Source organism: Dicentrarchus labrax, unplaced genomic scaffold (assembly GCF_905237075.1).
Source record: "Dicentrarchus labrax unplaced genomic scaffold, dlabrax2021, whole genome shotgun sequence".
In the NCBI taxonomy this organism is placed as follows: domain Eukaryota; kingdom Metazoa; phylum Chordata; class Actinopteri; family Moronidae; genus Dicentrarchus; species Dicentrarchus labrax.
Genome location: NW_026136718.1, coordinates 8,991,441 through 9,014,699, shown reverse-complemented (window position 1 = coordinate 9,014,699; position 23,259 = coordinate 8,991,441). Strand labels below are relative to the sequence as shown.

The window sequence follows — 23,259 nt, the reverse complement described above, 5'->3', positions numbered from 1 at the left end:
AGTAGTGAGGCTGTTTTTTTTTCTTCAGGTCATGTTGTAGTTTGAGTAGACCTGTCATTCCCAATCTGGCTGTTGGGACCCCCCTAATGATCCCAAGATGTATTTGAGGGGTCAAGAGATGATTAGGGGGGTAAGAAAGAATAAAAAGAAACATTTTTGTTACGAAAGATTGTGTGTATTTGACTTTTCTTGTGAAATACTGTATATTTCTTATCCCTTTAGGCCTGTAAAATTCCTTCAAATGAAAGAATCTGAGAGGAAATATTGCTCTTTGGTTGAACTGCTCACAACTCGCGTGCACACTCATGTGATGGGTCATAAGTACGTATTAATATAACGTTACAGCGGTTACAATTAGTTAATTAATACATTTTCTTAAAATGCCAAATATTTGCTGGTTCAGGTTTCTGAAATGTCAGGAATGTCTGCTGTTCTTTGTCATATATGATAGTAAACTAAATATCTTCGGTTAGTCGAATACATCACCTTTGGGTTGTGGGGAAATTATACATTAGACATTTTACAGACAAAACTACCAGAACATAGTCACAGCCCTAGATATCTTTGGCTGCGTTCAGAGTGCAGACCAAAGAGACCCAAATCTGTGAACAGTCCAAGTCACATGATCTTTTCAGTTCTGATTTGGGCCACTTTCATATGTGGCCCAAATCAAAAATCTGATCTGAGCATTAAATCAGAACTGAGCACTGAGGCTTGCAGTGTGAACATAGCCTTAGTTTAGAGGGTTAACCACTGATCCAGAGTACTATACTAACCTACAGTATGCAGTCCTTTCTATATGAGGACGCAAAGTCTGGTTTCCACTGCAGAGCCAAGACCAGTCCTGCCAGTACTTACTAAATATTTATACGTCTCCATTTCCCCTAAATGAAAACGTAGGTGATTCTTTCTACATCTCATTGCCAACAGAGATGACTCCTCTGCTGCGTTACAGTTTCATATAAACAAATTGGGCTTTCAACCATGTGTCCTAAACATCTTGACTTGGCCCTGGATCTAATAAGCCCCATTTGGCTCTGCAGTTGCCGTCAAAAAGTGATGACTAACACACTGACTGGCTCTGTGACAGACACCTACCTCAACACATTCTTCAGGTCTCTTTCTCATTAATAAATGCTCTTTTATTAGTCTGCTCTAATAATTACCCTTGGAGAGAATTCCCAGACTATAAAGGGAAGTTTGTTTTTCAGAATAGTAATAGTAAAGTGTTAATAGGCTAGAAACAATAGCCTGCCATGCAAACCATTAGGCCATAAATGTCTTCTCTTACTTCACTGCACTTTATCTTCTGATATTTAATCCATTTATAGCAGCAGTTTGATCTTCATCAAAATGTTCCTGTTTCAGAAGTCATTGAGTTGATAGCTGCTATTTGGGTCTGTTTATTTGTGGTGATGATGATGAGAATAAAGATGGTTATTATAGTCATCGTGTGGAGCCGATGACGATGAAAGGTGAAGATGGTAAAGGTGAGGCAACAGGAAATATAGATGATGATCAAGGTGCAAGTGAGGCGGCGAGGATGGAAATGAAGATGAAGATAATGAAGAGTAACATCTTGTTGGAGTTGAGTCTGATGAGAGAGGAGGATAAAGATGATAAACATGATCATGATGATGATGATGATGATGATGATGCATAATTGCATGAGCACCGGTGAAGCAAGATAAAACAAAGAAGATGATGATTATAGTACACTGGTGATTAAATTTGCACGTTTAGTGGGTTATGATGATGATGATGATGGTGATGATGATGATGATGAATGATGAGGAAAAGGAGATAAACATAACGGTGATGTGGTTGATGAGGATGCAGGTGCAGCTGAGGAGGAGAGGATGAAGATGATGCCTGTGGTATAAGGGTGATGAGATGACGATGATGAAGATGATGATGGAGGTGAGTGTGTGGGTGATGATGACACTGATAGTGATGATGAGGGATATGAATAATAGGACATTTTGACTTGTCATAGAAGGAAAAACACAGGTGTTATTGATAACATGAACAATGGCTCTGTTCTATTTAAGTGTCCCAGAGAGTGATGACAGTGTGACAACATGATACCACTGAGGCAGCTAAATGGAATTCAGCCATCATTCATTTTATTATTTACTCCTCTTTTCCTGCTGTGTGACATGTCAAAAATGATGATGTGTCGTTGCTCCAGGGGGCTGAACTGTATCTGACTGAAAATAAAATATTACATTAGTTTTACCTGGATAACTTGACCTTAAAGGACCAGTGTGGAGGACTCAGTGGCATCTAGTGGTGAAGCTGCAGATTACAACCGTTTGAGTACAGCTCAGCCTTTCTAAGCGTGTCGGAGAAACTACGGTGGCTGCAGAAGGACCTTTAAAGATCCAGTGTTTGGTTTGTGCATTCTGAGCTACTGTTGAAACATTGTGATTCAACATGGCGGAGGACACAACAGCTCAGGTGCTTATACACTAATGAAAACATACCTATAAATATTATATTTCCATTTCTGCCAATAGATCCTCCTAAATGTTACAGAATGGACCTTTAAGATTTTTATGTTGTTCTCTGTGAAAAAGGACCTGTTGCACAGACACCTGTGATGATAACGATGCTCATCTTCATCGTTATCATCACAGGTGTCTCTGTGACAATGATGGTTGTGGTGGTGAAGATGTGCACAGGTAGTGGGAGTGAGGGTTTGAGTGAATGATGAAGGTAGAATATACAACAATGGAGATGATTATGATGATGATGATGATGGCTGTGAAGGAGGTAAAGATGATGATGATGATGGTGATGATGAAATACAGTAAAGTGATGATGATAACAATGCACGTGCACAGGTGATGGGAGTTATATTTGAGTGCTAATGATGATGATGATGATGATTGTGATGGTGATGGGTAGACTAATTGGAGGAAGATAAAAATTTGCTGAGGCGATGAGGATGATGATGAGGATAATAAGGATGAAGACCATTATAACTCCGCGTGGCCACACTTGTACCGGTGGTGGGAGTGTCCGCGAGGAGGGTAGAGCTGCTCCGCTGCATGCTCGCGCCCAGGCACGAGCAGCGCTCAGATGTTTTCATTCTTAACTTATAGGGTCGCGAGAGCAGGACGCTGAGGAGTCGCGAGGAAGAAAAAGTCTGTCGTTTTTTAAATTTGTGTGTTTCATTTATTTTCGTTTCCTCTCATTTCCTCCCGGTGCGATGTCAGCCTGTCGGGCCGGTTTGGTGCTCCTGTGCGCGGCGTTGGCGGTGAGTCGCGCCCGCAGGAGTTCACCGGAGCAGGAGGATGTTCAGGAGAAAATCAACAGCGCCAGATGCACGTCCAGGTGCCTCACTCTGCACATGACTCAACTGACCGCTGCCTTCAGACACCTCCAGGTACCCTACAACCACTTTATCCCTTATTTAATGGTGTTTACCGACCCCGAGGTCAAATATGACCTCCAGTCAGCGGTCGACGCGGCCACCAGTGTATACAAAATACATCAGAAGTCACCAAATAAAAAGACAGACAGCCACGACTGAGGATGTTTGATGCTAGTTGCCTCTTAAAACACAGTCTAATTAAATTGTACTTTATAATATGGTGTGTATTTAAACCTTTATGTGACCCTAAAGGTGAGTTAACTGTATAAAATAAATAAAAGAACAATTCGGCTGCAGAGTTTTAGACTTTTTACCGTAAATTCTTTATTTAAAAGGTGCATTACTGGTATGTGTTGACAACATACTGTATACTGCAGCAGTCTTGATCAATATAGTTCAGTGGGATCGTTGGCGATTCTGTTGGTGTTAAATAATATTTTGCTTAATATTTCCTTATTTTAACTAATACATTTGCTTTAATAGTGATAGGCTTATCCCCCTGAAATATATTTAACAAGAGGATATTGGAGGGTGAAATTAACAGAAGTGGAGATAGGGATGAGCATCTGGAGTTAATCAGCTGCAGTCAATAGTAAATAAAACAGAAGGTTAAAAATTACTCTCTTATAATACATGACATAATGATCTCTCAGTGAATTTTCAGATTTAGCAAATATCCACATCTGCTCTCAATTGTACACAAACCACAGAGATAAAAATCAACTTTAAACTGCATCATTTAACTTGATTAAAACACTGAAACATCAAAAAAGAATAATTCTTGTTCTCTGGTGTGATTGATCAGATACACCCACACACACACACCTCTGACCACCACTCATAGCTGTGTTGTTCTTGTCAATAACCGTGTTGCCTGGTGGAAAGAAAACAGTATTTAGTCACAATTATGCAATTTTCATCAAAAGCCTTACAGAAGCCACTCAGTGCCATATTGTGCAGTGATTTTAGATCAGCTAAGAGGTGTTGTTATGCACAAGAGAAGAAAAGTGGAGCACTTACAGCCTAAATAATTAATCAAAGGGAAACCGTGTGATCTGGCCTGAAACAGTGAGTTGTTTCCAACGTGGTTTTCATCAGGACGTTTTTGACAAATGTTCTTACGTTGCTCAGACTGAAGTTGCCCCTTGTCAGTACTCGGAGGGCCAAAGGTACCCTGAAAGAAGTTAAGTTACAGGTTTATAATGGTTGACAAAATTACTCATCTCGGTGAAATCGCTGGCCCATGTTCTGCGGCCTTTGTAGTGAGGAATGTGAGATTAACGGGGACATTAGGACGTTACCAAGTTCGAAAAGCCACTTATCGTTAACGGCTTCAACATGTGCATGCTGTGTAGTGGGTGGGAAAGTCATTAACCGCAGAGTTTAGCCCCAGTGGCTCTGAGGTGTGTAGAAGAAAGTGTGTCTATGTATGTGTGTGTGTGTTTGCATATGTTCATGTATAAAACGAAAGATTTGGTCTGGTCCTCGTCCATCAAGAATAGACTCCCGGCACCTGTGCGTTGGGTAATGAGGGTGGCCCCTGGATGACTTCCTAGCAGCCAGTGGGTGTGTGTGTTGTGTGTGTGTGTGTGTGTGTGTGTGTGTGTGGCGTTTCTGGAATGGAGGTGTGAGAAAGGGAACATTTGGTTTACACTTTATGAAGTGCAGTGCAGTAGTCAGATGTGGAGCATCAAACAGCAGCGATGGAAATGAAACCAACTGACTGGGAGGTAGCAACACAACTCGTTTTCAAGTCGTTTTCTACTTGTGTTTCATTTTTTAATGTGAACAAAATGTCTTTAATCTCTTGTTTGTTTTCTGTTGTACTCGTGGCATTAGTGACATCCAGGATGTGTTTAGACTTCCAGGATTTTCTGAATGTTTCCTGATATATTTAAATAGACAAACTTACCTGAACATATCCCAGAATACAGAGAGGAAACATTTAGTCTTTATTTGGTGTACTGTACAACAAACATGTCCTATTCCCCCTAAGATCTTACTATTATTAAAACAGGCTACGTTAATGAACTATTTTCATTCAGACAATTATACTTCCACTATATACATTTGATTTGTTTCAGGAAATGTTTAACATCTTGAAACAAAGCGATAAGAAGACAGCCGTTTGTTCATGAAAAATCTTGAAACAAGTTTTTTTTCTGGGCAAATAAATAATAATAAATAAATAAAGTAACTCAGTGAAATAGTCTTAAACTCAGTTTAAGATAAATTGATTGTTAAGACTCTTAATAACTAATTAATGCTACATGGAATTAGTTCTTAATATTAGCAATTTGCTTCTCATCATATTAAAAATAAGCATTTTCTAGTCGATTACTTCATTGACAGAAGATTAATCAGCAACTATTTTGATAATTAATTAATGATTTAACTAATTTGTGGAGCAAAAATGACAACATTAGCATTTCCAGCTTCTACAATATGATAATATAATCATTTACTCTGTTTTTTTTGTTCTTTGACTCTGTGGAAAACTGTGATTGTTTCATTACTTTCAGACATTTAATAGACAAACGATGAATCAAGACATTAATAATGAAAATAATTGTTAGTTGAAGCCCTAATTCTATAAAAACAATTAAATATGCATAAGAAAAAGAACTCTGCACTTATGTCATTATTGATTAGCAGGACAGTGACAAACAGGAAAGGATGGTGTCAACTTGTGACTCAGAAAAAGAAAAAAAAAACCTTTAAGGATATAAAGCGTCACTGAAAACATTATGTGTGTTATACCAAATTAAAAAGGAGCCTCTAAACTTTGAGCAAACAAGGAAACAAGTCTCCTCTCAGCCACATCCTGGGGAACAGCATCACTCCCCGAACCTATTATAGGACAGTGTAGCACAACACAGAGTGATTAATGGGTGGGAGAGTCTGTGTGTTAGAGCATTCATTCATTTAAAGAACATAACGTTTAAAACAAAAAGCCCTTTTGATAACATCTCCAGTAACTATAACATCAGTGAAGGCAAATGGAGCTTTACTCATCCTACTCTGTCACCACACTCAGACACAAACACACACACATTGCTTCCTCTGGCTTCATGTGGGTGAACCCTGTGTTTTTGGCTCTTTCTCTCTCAGTGTGTGTGTGTGTGGCTAGTGTGTAGCCACTAGAATGTGAGTCACCAGTTTTCTATTTACACCTCGCTTTCTGCTGCTTCTCTGGGTTTTCCACTACTTTCCCTTGTATGGTGTAATAGTGTAATTATAGCTCTTTGTGTGTATGTGTGTGTGTGTGTGTGTGTGTGTGTGTGTGTGTGTGTGTGTGTCTGCACGTGGGCATATATATGCTGGTATGTTGTCATATTCCCAAATTCCTCCTTGATGTAAACTCCTAAAAATAAGGGGAAAAAAACTGCAGCCTCGCCTGCAGAGCTGGATCTTTTTGCACATACGTAGTAGATCAGATTAGACTGCGTGTCTTGAACACTCACAGGTCTGTGGTGCTGATGAGCGGATGGTTAGCGATTCGAGCCAGGGGCTGAGGGCCAGTGCGAGGCTGAATGAGCTGCCTGTGCATTCATGTTTATGTGTGTGTGTGCGTGCATGTTTGTGTGTGTCTCAGCTGCTCTGCGGTAGGTAGCTCTAATCAGCTCAGAGGTCGGTCAGCCAACCAGTCACGCTCTGAAAAAGACCAGAGACAACGGTCAGGTCAGGTTGCACAGAGACAGACGGGGAGATAAAGGCAGGTAGACGGACGCGGTCGAGCATGAAGATAGGCAGGGGAGATGGAAAGACGGGTGAGCGGGCGGGTAGACGCACACAGACAGGTGTGACAAACATACATGAAGACAGACAACCTGACAAACTGATACACAGGCTAGAAAATTGGACAGACAGACAGGTAAGCAGAGAGACAGGCAGAGAGACAAAGGCTTGTGTGATTCACCCCAGAGATAAAGCCTCTACCTCTTTCTGCAGCTTTGTGGCTGCCCTGTCATTTGATCAGTAGAACCATGCATAGATGGGGATAAAATTGTGGCAGCGTAGGAGGGATTTTCACCTGAAACCAGGACGAGAAATTCCAAGACAGTAAATCACAGCTGGAATGGCCTAAACATTGAGCGGCGTGGCTTTGTTCTTTCAGCTGCAGAAAGAGAGACAGATAGAAAAAGCACATCAACACCATGACAGCATATTGTATCTGATATTTATTGTCTCTATACAATAAATCAATTCTTCTTCTCACTGGTAAACTCTCATATCTTCACCATGAATATGAAGTTACCGCCAGCAGCAGCCTAACTTAGCTTAGCACAAACACTGGAAACAAGAGGAAACATCTATCCTGTCTCTGTCCAAAGAGTCTGAGCCTGACCAATATGGGATATTTGAGACCAATACCAATTTTAGAGGGGAACATTCACCAATTACCAAAATACGGAACCTGATATAGTGAATTTTTGAGCTGGAATGAAAACAGACTATGCAAGGGTACTCAGAAGGTTTCCTAAACAAATAACGTAATTTAAGAATATTTATTAATTCTTTTGTCAACCAGTTGCAGTTGACATTGCCGAGAGTTGCTTCTTCTCTCTCACTCAGTGCGGCTTGCCCACAGTTTTATAAGTCGCAGCGCACTCTGATCAGTCAGGCTAAAGGTTACAAAATCTGCCTACAAGCGCCTCTAAAGCGCACTAATTAAAATGTTGTATCTCATTCGTTCAATTCGTACAAAAACCAAAAATAAAAATGACGAATCACAATTTTACAGGCATTTATGGGTCGGACTATTTCATGGTCGGGACCAGTAACCTCCTGGAGTTTCCGCTGGTTGCTGGGCAACTGGTTTTCCCCTGTTTACAGTCTTTGTGCTGAGCTGAAGTATCCGGCTGCTCGTGGTAGCTTCATATTTAGCATACAGATTTGTATGTGGTATCAATCTCCTCATCTAACTCTCAGCAATATAGCAAATATGCTTATTTCCGAAAACGTTGACCTTTTCATTTAATTTGGTGATCGTTTAGAGTATTTTCTTCACTGATGGAGTTTCATTGTTGCTGCTGTTGAAACTGAGCCGAAACAGAAAGACAGATGCCGACGTAATCGTCGGATGAGGCAAGGTTCAGGACCATGTAACAACCACTTTGTTGTGACGCTTGTTGTTTACAGGATGTGGGGCACCACAAACACTAACGTTGACACACGTGCACGGAAACACACACATACAGGCGCACACACGTAGACTAATTAAGGGCTCTGTCGGGAATGTTCAGACCTCAACATGGGCTTTTTTGGAAGAACTTCATATTCTGTTGAGTGGAAGTTAGTCATGATACCGTCACCACACACTCTCACACAAACAACACACACATACACCGTAGCTGTGCTTGCTTCTGGTCATCTGGGTATGATTAGCAGAGTTAATGCCTCGTGTTAAATAGACTTTCTACTGCACCTCACCGCAAACACTGACCACAACACACACACACACACACACACACACACACACACATAATATGTACACACACTCTCTCTGCCTCTGTCGCTCTCTCACACACACATTCGCTTTTTATCGCTGCATCTGGCAGAAGTGTGATTTATATCTTACTCTCTTTCAAACACTGAAGGGTGTGTGCAGCTGTGCGTGTGCGTGTTGACCGTGCACGTTTCTGTGTGTGTGTGTGTGTGCCCCTGCTTCTTTCCTGCTGTTGCATCAAGTAATATCAGGTTGTTATTCTTCAACAATGATTACTGTGGACCAAGCAGTCATCAGAGCCATGTGGAAGTCCTTTAGTGCAAGTGTTTCTCACTCCGCGGGTTAGTTCTGTTTCTGACGGGTCTCTCGCGTCTCAGGCCCAGACAGATTTCTCTTGTGGATCCCAGGATAGAAAAAAGTTTAAGACCCTGCGTTTTTAGTGCTGAGATGAAATCCAGCGATGTGGAAATCCATCATTTGAGTGATATGGGATTTTTGCACATTTTTGTCATAAGTCATACATCATAAGCTGAGTTGAAGTGAAATTCTCTTGATTTTTCATCTTGAGCAATTGTGTGAAGAATTTGTTGGTTCATGAGCCATAAAACGCAGAAAAAGCCTTTGAACCAAAATGTTTTGTAGATGGGGTTTAAATAAATATATGACATTCAACACACCATTCATAACCAAAAGCATAGAGCAACAATAACTGCATTCATACATTGTAGAAATGCCCTTCCACTGTGGATAAAAATACACATTAAATGTTGGCTTCCCATTAATAGAGCGACTCTGAAGGCTAAACTCCAGCCAGATGAACAGCAGTCACCAGAATTTATTGCGTCCTGTTCCACAACTAGTATCCACAACCCCTTGCCAGTCTCCTCCCTACTCCCATTAACTAATATTTATTTCCATCTTTCACCTTCTTTTGTCTGTCTCCCTCTGCTCTTTTCAACTTCCTCCCTGCCTCCCATTTCCTCCCAGTCTCCCACTTCCAACTTCTTTTCTCTTCTTCCAGCCACCTTCTTCCAATCCTCCCTTTCTTTCCCCCGACTTTTTCAACATGTGCAGCTGTTTTGCCGCAGACAGGCACACACACACACTCTGAGACCCTACGAAACCCCACTTTGACCACCGTTTAATAGCCATACGGCGCACAGGCTCGTCTAAACTGCATTGATTGGCTCTGACAGCAAATATGTCCCATGAAATTGACTTGGGATGCATGTGTGTATGTGTACATCCACGTGTGTGTGCATTAATGTGTGTGTCACGAAGGGGGCTGAGGAGTAGTGACAGAAAAAGGGGGATGTTATGGCGAAGAAGACAGAAAAAGAAAGAGAGCGTGAAAAAGATTAAGAGAGGGGATGAAGATGTGAGGCCGGCAGGGGGGAAAGCAGCTTTATATCTCCTCCGTGAAAATCTGGAGATGTTTAACTGGCCTCTACACTGTCCTCAGTTCTTTGAGTGGTGCATCTACAGTATATATCATCACCATCCTCTTCAAGTCCTCTCCAGTCATTTTTACAGGGGTTGGCAGCAATGTGGAGAGGAGGAGTTGAAAGGTACAAATGAAAGAGAGAAAGAATGACAAAGTGACCAAAGGAGGCTAATTTGGATTAATAGCAGCAGGAGGAGGAAAAGAAAATCTGCGTGTGCAGAACCATCCTTTTGCTGGAAGACAAATGTTCAACCCACCTTGTCTGAGCATCTGGAAGCAGGACAGAGCAGCGCAATATTGCCAAAATAATAAAATCATAATATTTTTGACTGGATACCTTGGATACTGGAAATCAGCAATGTTAACGATATTTTGGGAAGTTTGAGAAATAATTAGGCCTGTGATGTGAATTTGATTATGATTAATATGGATATGACAAGATTCAAATTCATGTGGTGTCATATCAATCAGCTAGAGCAGCATAATGAGTTCGGAAAATTACCTCACCTGACTATAATGGACCCTTTAAAACCGGGAAAAGACAATCTTTAAGCCATATAGGAATATTTGAATAACCAAAAATTCACGTACATATTCTTTTTGTATTTTTGCTAATTCTTTTCTTAATTCTGTTTAATTAATTACTTAATTTCACAGCAGTGTATAATGTCGAAACTCCCACTTCATCACTTTATCTATGAGGAGGATAGGGTGACTGGACATCAGCGCACATAGATGGGGCAAGGCAAGAAACCAAGAGGACAGACTCAGTGACCAAGTATTTAGTCCCTTCTTCCGGTAGCACATGGCCCATATGCTGCTTTTTGTTCCTGTGACTGTCAGGTGTGTCAACAGATTATCAGAGGCTGACTTTGTGAATGAGCACCTGTTAGGGATTTAACTCATTCAGTGATATCTGAGGTCATTCAAATGCAGCTGGTCCTCTTTCAACACTCGTACCAGAGTGACTTCCTGTTATAGTTCATCAGTGTGGATGCTCACATCGTTATCGTTGCGGCCGGCCCTTCACACTGCCACTATAAAACCTGCATCTATGGCAACTAGGTCATTTATGGTGCAATCAGTAACACCTGTCAGGTTTCCGTAGGCAGAAAGTCCCCTGAAGACAGGAGGAAAGAAAGAAAGAAAAGGTGTGCAGAGGTGGAAGGTGTTTCTCTGTAGTGATACCATGACACCCGTTCCTCTGTTTCTCATCTCATCTATTCCTCTTTCCATCCATCCTTCCCCACAGACTTGTTACTAATCTATTCATCAGAGATTTGACCATTACTTTAATGCTCGACTGCTTGTCTCTATGAACTGTCTAGGAGGCTGGTTAAGCAGTAGCCCCAGTATAATCTCTTTTATAACAACTAGCACAGATTACTGTTAAGCCAGCAGTGTCCACCCCATCAACACCTATTTAGTCTTAAAGGCATACCGGCATCATGTGCAAGAAATACACTTTTACGCATTTCTCACAAAACTGATGTCCAATAACTCTTTTTTTGTTCAAGGGTTTTCAACTGCACGAACTTATTGTGAACTTTGTTCAGAACTTGATCCTGATTTTGGTTGCACTCCTCGTGTCTCCTCTCTGAAAACTCACCACCTCTTCACTGCTGCCAACAGCTGTACAACCGAGGCAAGAGTAAGCAGCTGTAGCAGTGGACGTGGACCGGGGTGAGAGTATGAGAGGAATGAGGCGGACAGAATTTGTGGAGAACTTGGAGCTCTGACCATTTTCACACATATGCTCAATGGCCGGTCTCTGCAGAGGGCAGGCGTGACTGATGGTTTGTCAGTTTTGGAAATTAAAAAAAAAAGGTTGTGAGAAGAAGCCCTCCCCGTCTTAGAGTCTGAAAGAAGCTTTTAACTGTTCTTCTTTAAAAGTATGTCACAGCCTTAATCTCGCCTCCACTCCAGTAGAAGTCCTTGGCAGTTCTAGGGAAAGAAAATTATTTTAGCTGCAAGACGCAGCCTCTCCACAGGGCCTTTAAGGGAAATAATTCTTCATCATACATCAAAGTCCAGTTTAGCTTCTTTAGCAGCTACTTCACCAAACGAGTCAATATGCATCTGTTTTGAATGTTAAGAGTGAACATGTCAATTCAGCATCTTCTGTACCGTGAAAGCCCTTAACCCCTCATCTCTAACCTTTAACCTCTGCACTGTTACCCCAACTCTAACCCCTTAACCCTCATTATACCAGGAGCACAAAGGCTACTTAAAAGAGGCAAAGCGCTGCAAAGTGTTTTGTGTGTGTGTGTGTGTGTGTGTGTGTGTGTGTGTGTGTGTGGAAAGAGATGAGCTTGGTTCAGTCTAAATACAGCACAGTCAGGAGAGGGTTTAGGAGTCGTTAAGAGGGCTTATCCCACACACACACACACACACACACACACACACACACACACACACACACACTAGTGACTAGAGGCTGAGATACTCCCTGGAGGCACACACTCACATGACAACAGAGAGATACACAATTGCACACACACCAGTATTCTAATAGTTGTTTTGATGTTGGACGATGGCATCATGATTGTGCTGATGATGACAAAGCATTTCAGACCAAGAGCAGCAGTTTTGCCACACTGACTGACGATCCTACCAGTGCAAGTTAAAAACAGCTGACAGAGAACCATTTAAATGATTCAAAATATCCTAAAAACTGTTTTAATTATAAAATAAAAATGTAATTACTCAAAGGTACTGAAGGGACTCAAAGTGGGCTGTAGGGGAATTGAAGAAATAAGCAGTAACATCCAAACTGTGAATCCAATGGGAAGTTAAGGGGAGATGTGCTGACATGATTAGTCAATGGACAGATAATAAATCCAGTTATCTCAAGTATAATCAATTTCAGTCATTTATTTTGGCCAAACACTGAACATAATTTACTTCCAGCTTCTCAGATGTGAAGATTTCTTGCTCCACTCTGTTTTTATGTCAGTGTAAATTGAATATGTTTGGATTTTGTACTTTTATTTCAATAAAACAAGGAAAATTAAGCATTTATTTCTCTTTTTCACTACTTTTTTTCTACATTTTATAGAACAGTTTTTGGATTCATCAGTATATTTAAATCAAATATTTATTTTCATTAAAAGATCTAAATAATCATAAATCCTTAAAGGGGGGTCTGAACTTAATATAGAGGCTGCTAGTTATCTTGACCACAGTGTTATTAGGTTTATGGTAATTATAGCAAGGTGTATGATGCCCACGATATAATAGTAACAAATCATGTAAATGTAGCTTTAAGTATCAACTTAGTTTCTTCGTGTTACAGGAAGAATCTCAAATCACCTTGCAGGTCAGTGTGGCCTTGTGCTTTCAATATCAAGTATGGATGATTTCTTGGATTCGGGATTGGTTCGGTTAATCTTTATTTCTGTTCCTGTGGTCATGTGATGACGTCTCCCTCTGTCACAGTGGTTATAGCAGCCATGTTTACTGGTCTTGACTCACTTAGCAGTAACTGTACGCACATACTCACTCATGCACACGCACACACATAAACATACATCTCACCAACTGACGTGGTCTCTGTCTGGTTCAGCAACCACAAACACAGTGTGTTAAGTCATTTTGCACCCTGAGGATAATTATGTAAGTAAGTCTGTCTGCATGTTAGGTTTACTCTGGTTATGCAATTTGGTCAGTGACCTTTTATTAACAATATTTAGCTTTCTGCCTCCTTGTATGTTCGACAGCAGTCTCACGCGAATGGGTCAAATGTGGGCAGAGTGCGTCAAACACAGGATTTGTCTCTGAAAGATTTATTTCTCTCTCTTGGCTTGCTTTAATCCTCATCCTCTCTGTCTCTTCCAGAGTGACCAAGTTCTGGTTTGGTGTGAAAACCACAGACGCTGTGCGCAGGTAAATACACACATACACACATTTGTACTGCTTCACTTCTAAAACATTATAAAGACTTGCATTACATTTTCTGAAGGCTTTTCCAAACATTAATCACTTTGTGCCTAACCCTATCCTTGAGCCAGTCATAACCCTTTTGTTAACCCTAAAACCAAGTCTTCAGTGCAGTAAAGACCAGGGTTAAACTCCTGGTAACAGTAACTCTGTTGGTGGTGCGGTCAATCACACACAATTGGCCTTGTTCATGGGTGGTAAGTCTGTGAGCATTCTTTCTTTTTCGCTGCACCAACAACTCCTACTGGGACTGGGGGTGAACCTTCCACATGTTACATCCTAGTAAAGCTCAGGTGAAAAGAAGCATCTGCAGCACTGCCCAAAAAACAATAGCATTATCAGCGACAATGGCCGCAGTTCACAGGGGTCTTAGCTGAAAGCATAGACAATACATTTGGTGCAAGGGAGAGTGTGCTGATGTTTTGATCCTATTTCAGTGTTGTTTTTGCCTCCAGCAATTTCTCGTTTTCATAGACTCTCTTTCATAGGCTCTATTACACAGGTATGTATCTCTTTGGATATTATATGTAACATAATGTCATTTCAATCAGGAGAGACTTAATTTTTTGAATGAATAAATATATTTAATTGACATGCGCACAATGAAGATAAGAAATGTAAAAAGTCTTTGGTGATTAGACCCCATCCTGACATCATTGTATTTGAAGGGGTTGGTGAAGCTGTGATTAGTATAGGAAACTGATGGAGTCTAGATGCGGGTGGTGGTGGTGATGAAGAGAATGCTGAAGATCTGTATGTGAGTGGACTTCTGATGAGCTCAACCTGGGCATTAGATATGATGAACTGGAGGTGAAAGGGTTGGAGGAAGGTTGCATTGATTTCGCATTTACGTGATAGCTGAAAGCAGCAGAGAGGAGAACAGATTTGAAGTTCGACCGCAGCAACATGATTGGCTGGAGGAGATTGATTGGTTTAACTGAAAGAGTAAACGCCCATAGTCAGTTGATTAGAAAGGAGAGTGAGAGAATAGTGAGTGATTGAGAAACAATAACAAGGTCCTCTGATTGAACTTACACTGAGCTTCATGTCTGTCATGCTCAATATTATACTCGGGCCATATGTGTTTCTGATTGGCTGCATACAATTATATAGCAGGATACCTCAAACTAATTTCTGTTTAACAGTATTAATCAGTGTGTGAAAGTATATTAAAATCCAATCAATCATAGCAAGAACAGTATTACACTGTTGCTGGTGTAATGGTCCAACTCACTTTAAACTGACACCATATTAAAAACACAACGAGGTATTCTGCTCCTATCATATAATGAACCTGACACAACGACAGTGCAGTGCAAAGCGAAGAGTGTCACTCTTCATCTCAAGAGACAGAGAGAGAGAGTCTTTCTCTTTCTTTCTGTGTGTATGGAATCTTTACACCCACCGCACAGCTCCTGTAATAGCAGAGGTTGTGTTTTTAGTTAAAATAACGTCCTCCCCTATATCCCCATTATCCATCCACCCTGGAGCAAAAATTATCCCCTGTTTATTCACTTAACACTGCCTGCCAGGACGCTTCACTGTGTGTGTGTGTGTGTGTGTGTGTGTGTGTGTGTGTGTGTGTGTGTGTGTGTGTGTGTGTGTGTGTGTGTGCGTGCATGTGCTAATTCATTGTTTGATTCAAGAGGAGTTTCCATGCTCTGTATTTTTAGCTGCCAGTCTGTCCACTCCGCAGCAGTTCCAGCTTGTTGCAGCTTTCTGGACATTACTGTGGGTGTTGTAGACCGCTGGTCCCATCTCGGACACACAGACAGTGGGTGGATGAGACAAAAACTGGGTCTCCATATTTTGATGCAAATGATCACATTTTAATCATAAAGGCTAAAAGATGAAAACCAAATTTCAGGAAAATGTTTATTTTAATATAAAAAGCTAATTTTGATCACTTAATAATGCAAGTAAGAGCAGAACTTATTTTATGTGTTAAGTGATGATGCTGTGTAATCTGCAGCCAAAACAAATCTGTAAAATATCTGTCCACCATGACCTTTTACTGTCTGACCTTAACATGCTCAATATTAATGACGTCTTGAGAGATTCTGTCTGCTTTTCTTATTGATGTGTTTTCTGAACTCTCCGTTCAGGTTCAGATCTATTTAAAAGCTCCATCCCAGCTGAAAGCACACCTGAATCGTATTTTACTTCTTGCAACATTTCCAAGCTTTGCCACAAATTCACATGACAGTGGAATAAAGGGGAAAAGCGCTAAACAAGCGTGAGAGCGAGAGCTTTTTTTTCTATATATACATCAGTAGTGTGTATGTGTATGTTTAGGTCAGCTGGGGTTAATGTCAACAACAGCCAAGGCCATGCCCCCTTAAAAACTCCCACCAGCAGCCCGTTGCAGGGGATACCGCAATGAGCAAAACATCAGACATCAACTTCCAGCTTTACCTAACCCCCCCTGACCGCCTCGAACAAAAACACAAACACAGACGGCTCCTTTGACCTTAACAAAACTTATCTATATCCTTTCTTTCCTTCCTTCTCTGCCCTCCTTTGTTTCTATTCCTGATGTTTAGACTTCAACAAAGAAACAGAGAGAATGGAGAACGGAAAATATTTTTGAGTTTAATACCATGTCTAAACTTTACTACCCTGGCTTTGTGTCTTGCTGTTGTACATGTGTGAATACCAGTGTGGCACTATGCTGCAACCGACGTCCAACAACAGTCTCTGAAACAGGCCAGTGGGGGCTGACGCTGTGTAAACCGCAATTTTCCTCTCAGACAGCCTGATACTGCACAGACATGCACAGAGTCTCTTCTTGCTTGTTTGAATTGCAAAGTTATTAATTCTTACCGTTTTACAGTCTGTTGAAAGTGGCTGCAGCCCAATTTGTAAAAGTCACCATAGCAGGCCAACAAAAATAAATTAGAACAGAAAAGCACATATCCCAGTCCTCGGCCATAATTGCCAAGATTAATCAAAATAATGAATTATACAACGGAGGAAGTCCAACACAGTTTAATGCTCCCAAGGTGTGTATATTTGTTAACAGGATATATGGGAGATGTTTAGAGCTCGGCATTTTTTTTTTTTTATTGATTATGCATCTTGGAAGCATTATACAATGAGGAAAGTCCACTTTATTATTGTTTCATTAGGCTAACATTCCCAGGGGTCTATTCCACTCTGTTCTGTTATGTCTGCATTTGTTCTAATACCATATTTCATTTAAGAAGGTATAGCAGAGATCGCGGAATATATTGTAAGGAACTACAGAGAGACGGATGAAGATATTGTTTGAAATGTTTAAGTCCTGCCTGCAGCTCTGGGGATGGCAACGTCAGTCCACCACTTTTAAATGGATTGCCATTAAATTCTTAACAGACATTCATGGTTCCCAGAAGCTGTATCTTAATGACTTTGGGGATCTCCTTACTTTACTTCCAACGCCACCATGAGGTTGACGTCTGCGGTTTTGTGTGAAAAATGTCAACACCTGTTGGATGGATTGCCATGAAACTTTGTACACACAGTCATGTTCCCCTCAGGATGGATTGTGATATCTCTGGTGATCTCCTGACGTTTAAACAAGCGCCATCGTCAGGTCAAAATATCAGTCTGTCTAATTCTTTGGTGTATGACCAAATCCCTGAAAAACTAATGACATTCACATCAGCCTCAGCTGTACTTTGTGTTTAGTGCTAAGTAGCAAATGTTGTGTGCATGCTAACACACTCAAGAAAGATGGTGAAATTTGTAAACATTAACATCAGCATGTTCGTCATTGTAAGCATGTTAGCATAATAACATTGGCATTTAGTAGACTATTAGTCTTGTTAATGCTAGTGATGACATGACATCAGTTTCGATAAGTAATACAGTCCCTTTTTATGTATATTTTACTTATAGAAATATAAACAGAAGCTTCTAAAACATTAAATGTTGTCTAATCACAAGCAGCTAGAAAAGATCCCGAGCATGAGAGTGGGGAGGAAGTCGTGAGTCCACTGGTCCTTAGCTGTTGATCCGTTGGAAGAAAAACACTCCTCTGCACAGTTTGGTTTTCAGACTTTTTCTCTGGAGAGCTACATTTTTCTTATGTTTATAAACCCAATTTTAGGGCCATTAGTCAGGCAAATCTAACAAAATGTGACTTGGTCTCTACCTACATTCCACTGCAGGATCTCATAAAGCATTTTGGCAGTGTAACGTACTCACTAACTTTTGACAGAGATTTTTACAGAATAATTTGGGGACTGGTATTACTTTTCCCTCAAATCCTTTTTGGGTCCTTACCCAGATTTGGAGCAGTGCTGAAATAGGTTGTTCTCACTGACTTTTTAACATGTGTAACACATAGTCAATCTATCCGTTCACAGTCACACACCACTGGTGCACAACTGGTGCACTGTGAAACTAAAGGATTAATTTAATTTCCCATGTCATCTATTTCACTTAAGAAGCTGGAAGCTTGCAATGATCCATTATTTTGCAAGGAAATGCCACAAAAGTATATTAAAAAAAGCAAGGTACTTGAATATATTTTTTAGAAATGTTGTGCCCTTTTCTTTAATCTTCTTCAGTCTCAGAGTCCCAGGAGCATTAAAAATACATAACAACTTGTATTTGTCCAAAGTTACTCCTCTACTGGATGGCGTAACATTTACAATACAAATATGATACAATAAGAGAAAGAGGGATGAAAGAAATTAAACAACAGATAAAGAAAGGTAAGCTTTGTCTCGTCAACTGTGGTGCTTTATCTGTGCTTTTGTTACATCACAACCTTTCTGTTGAAGACACACGCACACCATGCAGATGTTGCCCCAACACATATGGTTTGTGTCACATCATCAGTGGACTTATGGAAACACACATGGGAGTTCACTAAAACTGAACTACAGTCCTCACTCAATTCCTCCATCTGTCCATCTCCTCCTTCTTTTATCTCTTTCCTTATCCCTCTCTCTCTCTTTCTCACACACACACACACATGCAGAGTAGACGTAGTAATGTGTACCAGGTGTGTGAGGCGGCGGGATGTCCACTAACAAACAGGTCGGATGCAGAACAAAGGAGCAGAGCTATCAAGTCACTGTTGCTCTTCCTCTTATCATCCTCGCTTCCTCATTCCTCATAACTTGGTCTTAAGAGGTTCACATTACTTGGTAATACCAGTTGGAATAGTTCAGTATGCTTAGGCTGTGGCTCAGGAGGTAGAGCCACAGCCACTAATTGCAGGGTTGGCGGTTCGATCTTTGACTCCTCCTGTCCACACATGTGGAAGTGTCCTTGAGAAAGATACTGAACGTGTGAATGAGAGCTGTCCGTTAAGGTAGAAGAGTGCTATATAAGAGCAAGAGCAAGTGCTTGGTATATTTCATATTCTACTGCATGTAAGAACTCTATGAGGGTACCGAACACTCACTACTCTTTCTTTGAGTCAGCCGTCCCTAAACTGTTGGGCTTGGTGTAAAATTTAATAAACAATTATAGTGGTATAATCAAAAAGCAGGAGGAAATGATAGATAAAATACGTTGGAAAGAGTTTCAGTGATCAGGCAGTCATCCCTGTGTGCCAGTCTGAACCCTCTTCTCTCTCTCCTCCTTAGATTTTAAAGTATCTCGGTCATTCATTTGGACTACCAAGCACGACAGCTGCAAACAACAGCTTGCTTGCAATACATAACCGTTTTGATTCCTTTTCTTTCTTCTCCTTTTCCCACAGTCATTTCCATCTCCTCTGCTGTTCAGACTTGTCCAGTAGTTTAATGTGACGTCTGGTTGAGATATGTTACATTTACTTTGCCATAAGTGCCAATTATGTCAAAATATAGTTAGAAATGCCGGCTCGTGCTTGTAGGGAATTTGAAGGAATATACATAGTTTTCAAATCTCTTACCTGACTGTTCGCCCTCTAAAAAGTTAACAAACCAGCTAATCTTATAAAACCATGGCATGTTTTTAATAATAAACCTCATGTAGGTAAAGTAGTTTGACCACCACCACATTCATTTTCTTTATCGTCCATGCCTTCCTCTCTCTGTCAGAAGTGGAGTAGTCGGTCTAGCATCCTAGTTTAATTTTGGACCAAGAGCAAAAGCACAGAAAGAAAATGATTAGGGGAAACAGAGAGAAACCTCTGGCAGGATTTTTGTCTGAGGCCATTGTGGGCACATGTGGTTTGAGAGGTGAGGAAGTTAACCACTCGAAGCATTTGTCTTTTTCACCGTCCTGCTGATCTCTTTTTCTTTTCCTCTGTTCTCTTTCCTCCAGCATTTCCTCTCCTCACACAAGCTGCCGACTTAAGTTAGCTCTGGTTGTTGTACATGTTTTTCCAAAGGTCTGGCAGAAGTCTAACATGCTTTTCAAAGGGATTTTTGAAATTTGTTCCGCTACTTTTCACTCAAGTACCACAAAGCCTGAAGTGTGTGTATTTGTGTGAGTCTGGAAACATACTGTACATGCGTGTGTGTGCATATTCAAAATGTAAAACAAGCATGTGTGTGCCCTCTGAAATGTTCTGTTCTCATTAAGAATCTGAGTGCTGTTGTATAAAGTCTACGCTATAAAAAATTTACATGTCGATTTTTTTACAGTCAGTGCTCATCTTTTTCTTCCATTGTACTGTATTGTACATACAGTATTACATCAAATGTGGCAGTATTAAAACTACTGAATGTAGCACTGTAACATTAATAAATCATCACTCATAAAACACCTTTAACCTCAAGTCGGTATGTGACATCAACCACTGAACTGCATGTTTCAATGCAGGCCACCAGGTCAGATTTCACAGGAAATCTGCTGGATTACTTTGCAGGAGAAAACATGAAGATGATGCTGTTCTTCACTTTAAACAGAGCTTTCAGGTTCTCAAAATAGCTGATCGTGGAAGATGAGAAAAGCGGATGGAGAATAACTTTCAAGTTATTTTTTGTGATTCAGAAGGTGAACAAGAGAATCTTATACAGAAGAACAAACATCATTTATTGTAATGTGGTTTGGTCACATTTTATTTGGATAGTCCGCCTATAGTTTATAAAGTATGTGTAACATTTCAACAGCCGTTAAATGATATTACGCCACTGTGGTTAAAGTTTTGGTATAGGTTTAGGCACAATACTAATACCGTACATGGTAATACCAGTACTCTGAGATTGAGCTGTGCAGTCATAGCTATAGTTTTACAACTCTCGTTTTTCCAACATTATACATCATGGAGACGTCATTGTTTACTCACACTGATAAAAATCTGTTTAGAAATGCTACTAGTGCTGGGTATTGTACACTAATACCTTCTTGGTACTGACTGAAATGTGTCTGTCTATCTAAAAATTCAAAGTACAGAGAGCTGGCATCGACTGGTACCTATTCACTGATCAGAGAGTTCTTGATTTATGTATATTACATTATTTAATATTGCCAGTTGTACACAACTGTATTATGGCATCTTGTGTATAGCTGACAATTAACCTTGGCTTCCTTTGCTGAATAGACAGTAGTATACAAGTATAGTTTTGATATTAGCACTGGCACACAAAAACTACAGGAATAGTCCAAACAATACCCAACCATAAAAGCTACACATATGTGCTGTAGGGTAAAAAGTATAAAATAGACTGAACAACTGATGACAAGCTGAACACATAAATAGTTTTTCACATTGGACCCATTCAACTGGTGACCGTGTCTGGAGAGTGAGAACATCTGGTCTGTTGCTGTCTTTCTTTGTCTCTCTCTCTCTCTCCCTTTTCCCTGGACCTGTTTCACTATTTGTCTTTCATCTCTTCTCTCCTTTTCAACTGACACTCACTGCTTCCCCCCCTCTATCCACTCTGTAACCACATCTCTCCTCCCCTCCCCTCCCATTTCCTCTCCTCCCCTCTTACTGAGTGTGGCTGTCATCCCTCTATCGTGGCAGGTGAGGCCATAAAACAGCAGGAGAAGCCAGAGAGACAAGGTGTGTGTGTAGGTGTGTGTGTGCGTGTGTGTGTGTGTGTGTGTGATTAATTATTACACAGATATCTGAGGAGCTCCTATGCAAACTATGCACACATACAGTCACATACATGGTCATTAATCCAGGCTCTGTTGTTACAGTGTGTTGGTGTGTTAAACAGTAACATCTCTGACCTCTGACCTCTGCTGTGTCTACCGCTCTCTCTCCCTCACACACATAACTCATCATGTCGCCTTCAAGGCCAAAAGTGTCCGTTCGTCTCTCAGCTCCTCTTACACAAATATAGTACATGTACTTTTCAATGATTTACAACATCCAAGGGATATTTGAGAGTGTAAGGTGTGTACCACTTACATACCACAAGTGTTTTCAGCTTAAATCCATTTGCTACGACTCCCCACCCCTTTCTCCCCTCTCCCGACCGACTGACTGTGTAAAATGATTAATACTCACATTTATTACTTCAGTATAGAACATTAAAGTGAAGAATGTCAGTGTCAAATGTTTTATTAATATATTAAAATGTATGTTCACATGTTATCATTATCATTGATAACATGTGAGCAGTATTTAACTGTTGTAGTTGTTCAAAGTGTAACTAATTTTGACTATTTTATGTACAATTATTCCATTGATAACTCATCATACTTTGTAAAGCAATCTTTTGTTGCATTAAAACTATACTTAAGAGAAAAAAAGTAGAGCATTTCCCTCTGAAGTGTGGTGAAGAAAAAGTATAAAGTAGCATAAAATGCAATGTACTTTAGTACAGTACTTATTCAATTTTCACCTCTGATGTATAAAATAAATAAAAATTTTATACATCATAATAAAATTATAAAAATATTACTTTATTGTCCACTGTGGTGTAAATTTGTCTTTGAATTCAACCACAACTTAATGTTACATGAAAAGAGAGAGGCGTTTAAGACAGCATGTGAAATGTAAAACTTCATCGAAACATCTGTGTGCACCTACACCGACTGCTTGGTGTAAAAGTGCAGTTTCATGTTTAATATTCCAACTGCACAAGAAGAGCAATAGTTATTATTGGTGTTTATGTTAAGAGTTAGTATTCATTATGTAAAATATGAGGGGTGTGTTTAGTATCTAGC

At 40.3% G+C, this 23,259-nt stretch overlaps 1 protein-coding gene across 2 annotated transcripts in view; it reads left to right on the top strand.

The window, feature by feature from the left end:
- Positions 1–3,008: 3,008 nt before the first annotated feature.
- Positions 3,009–23,259, top strand: part of anos1b (anosmin 1b) — a 42,344-nt gene continuing 22,093 nt past the window's right edge. Inside the window, exons 1-2 of one of the 2 annotated variants that reach the window (XM_051377197.1) lie at positions 3,009–3,391; positions 14,110–14,157. In XM_051377197.1, the coding sequence (XP_051233157.1) occupies positions 3,215–3,391; positions 14,110–14,157 (225 nt within the window). In that variant the 5' untranslated portion in view covers positions 3,009–3,214. The remainder of the gene's footprint in view (positions 3,392–14,109; positions 14,158–23,259) is intronic. The other variant, XM_051377196.1, reaches the window with a different exon arrangement.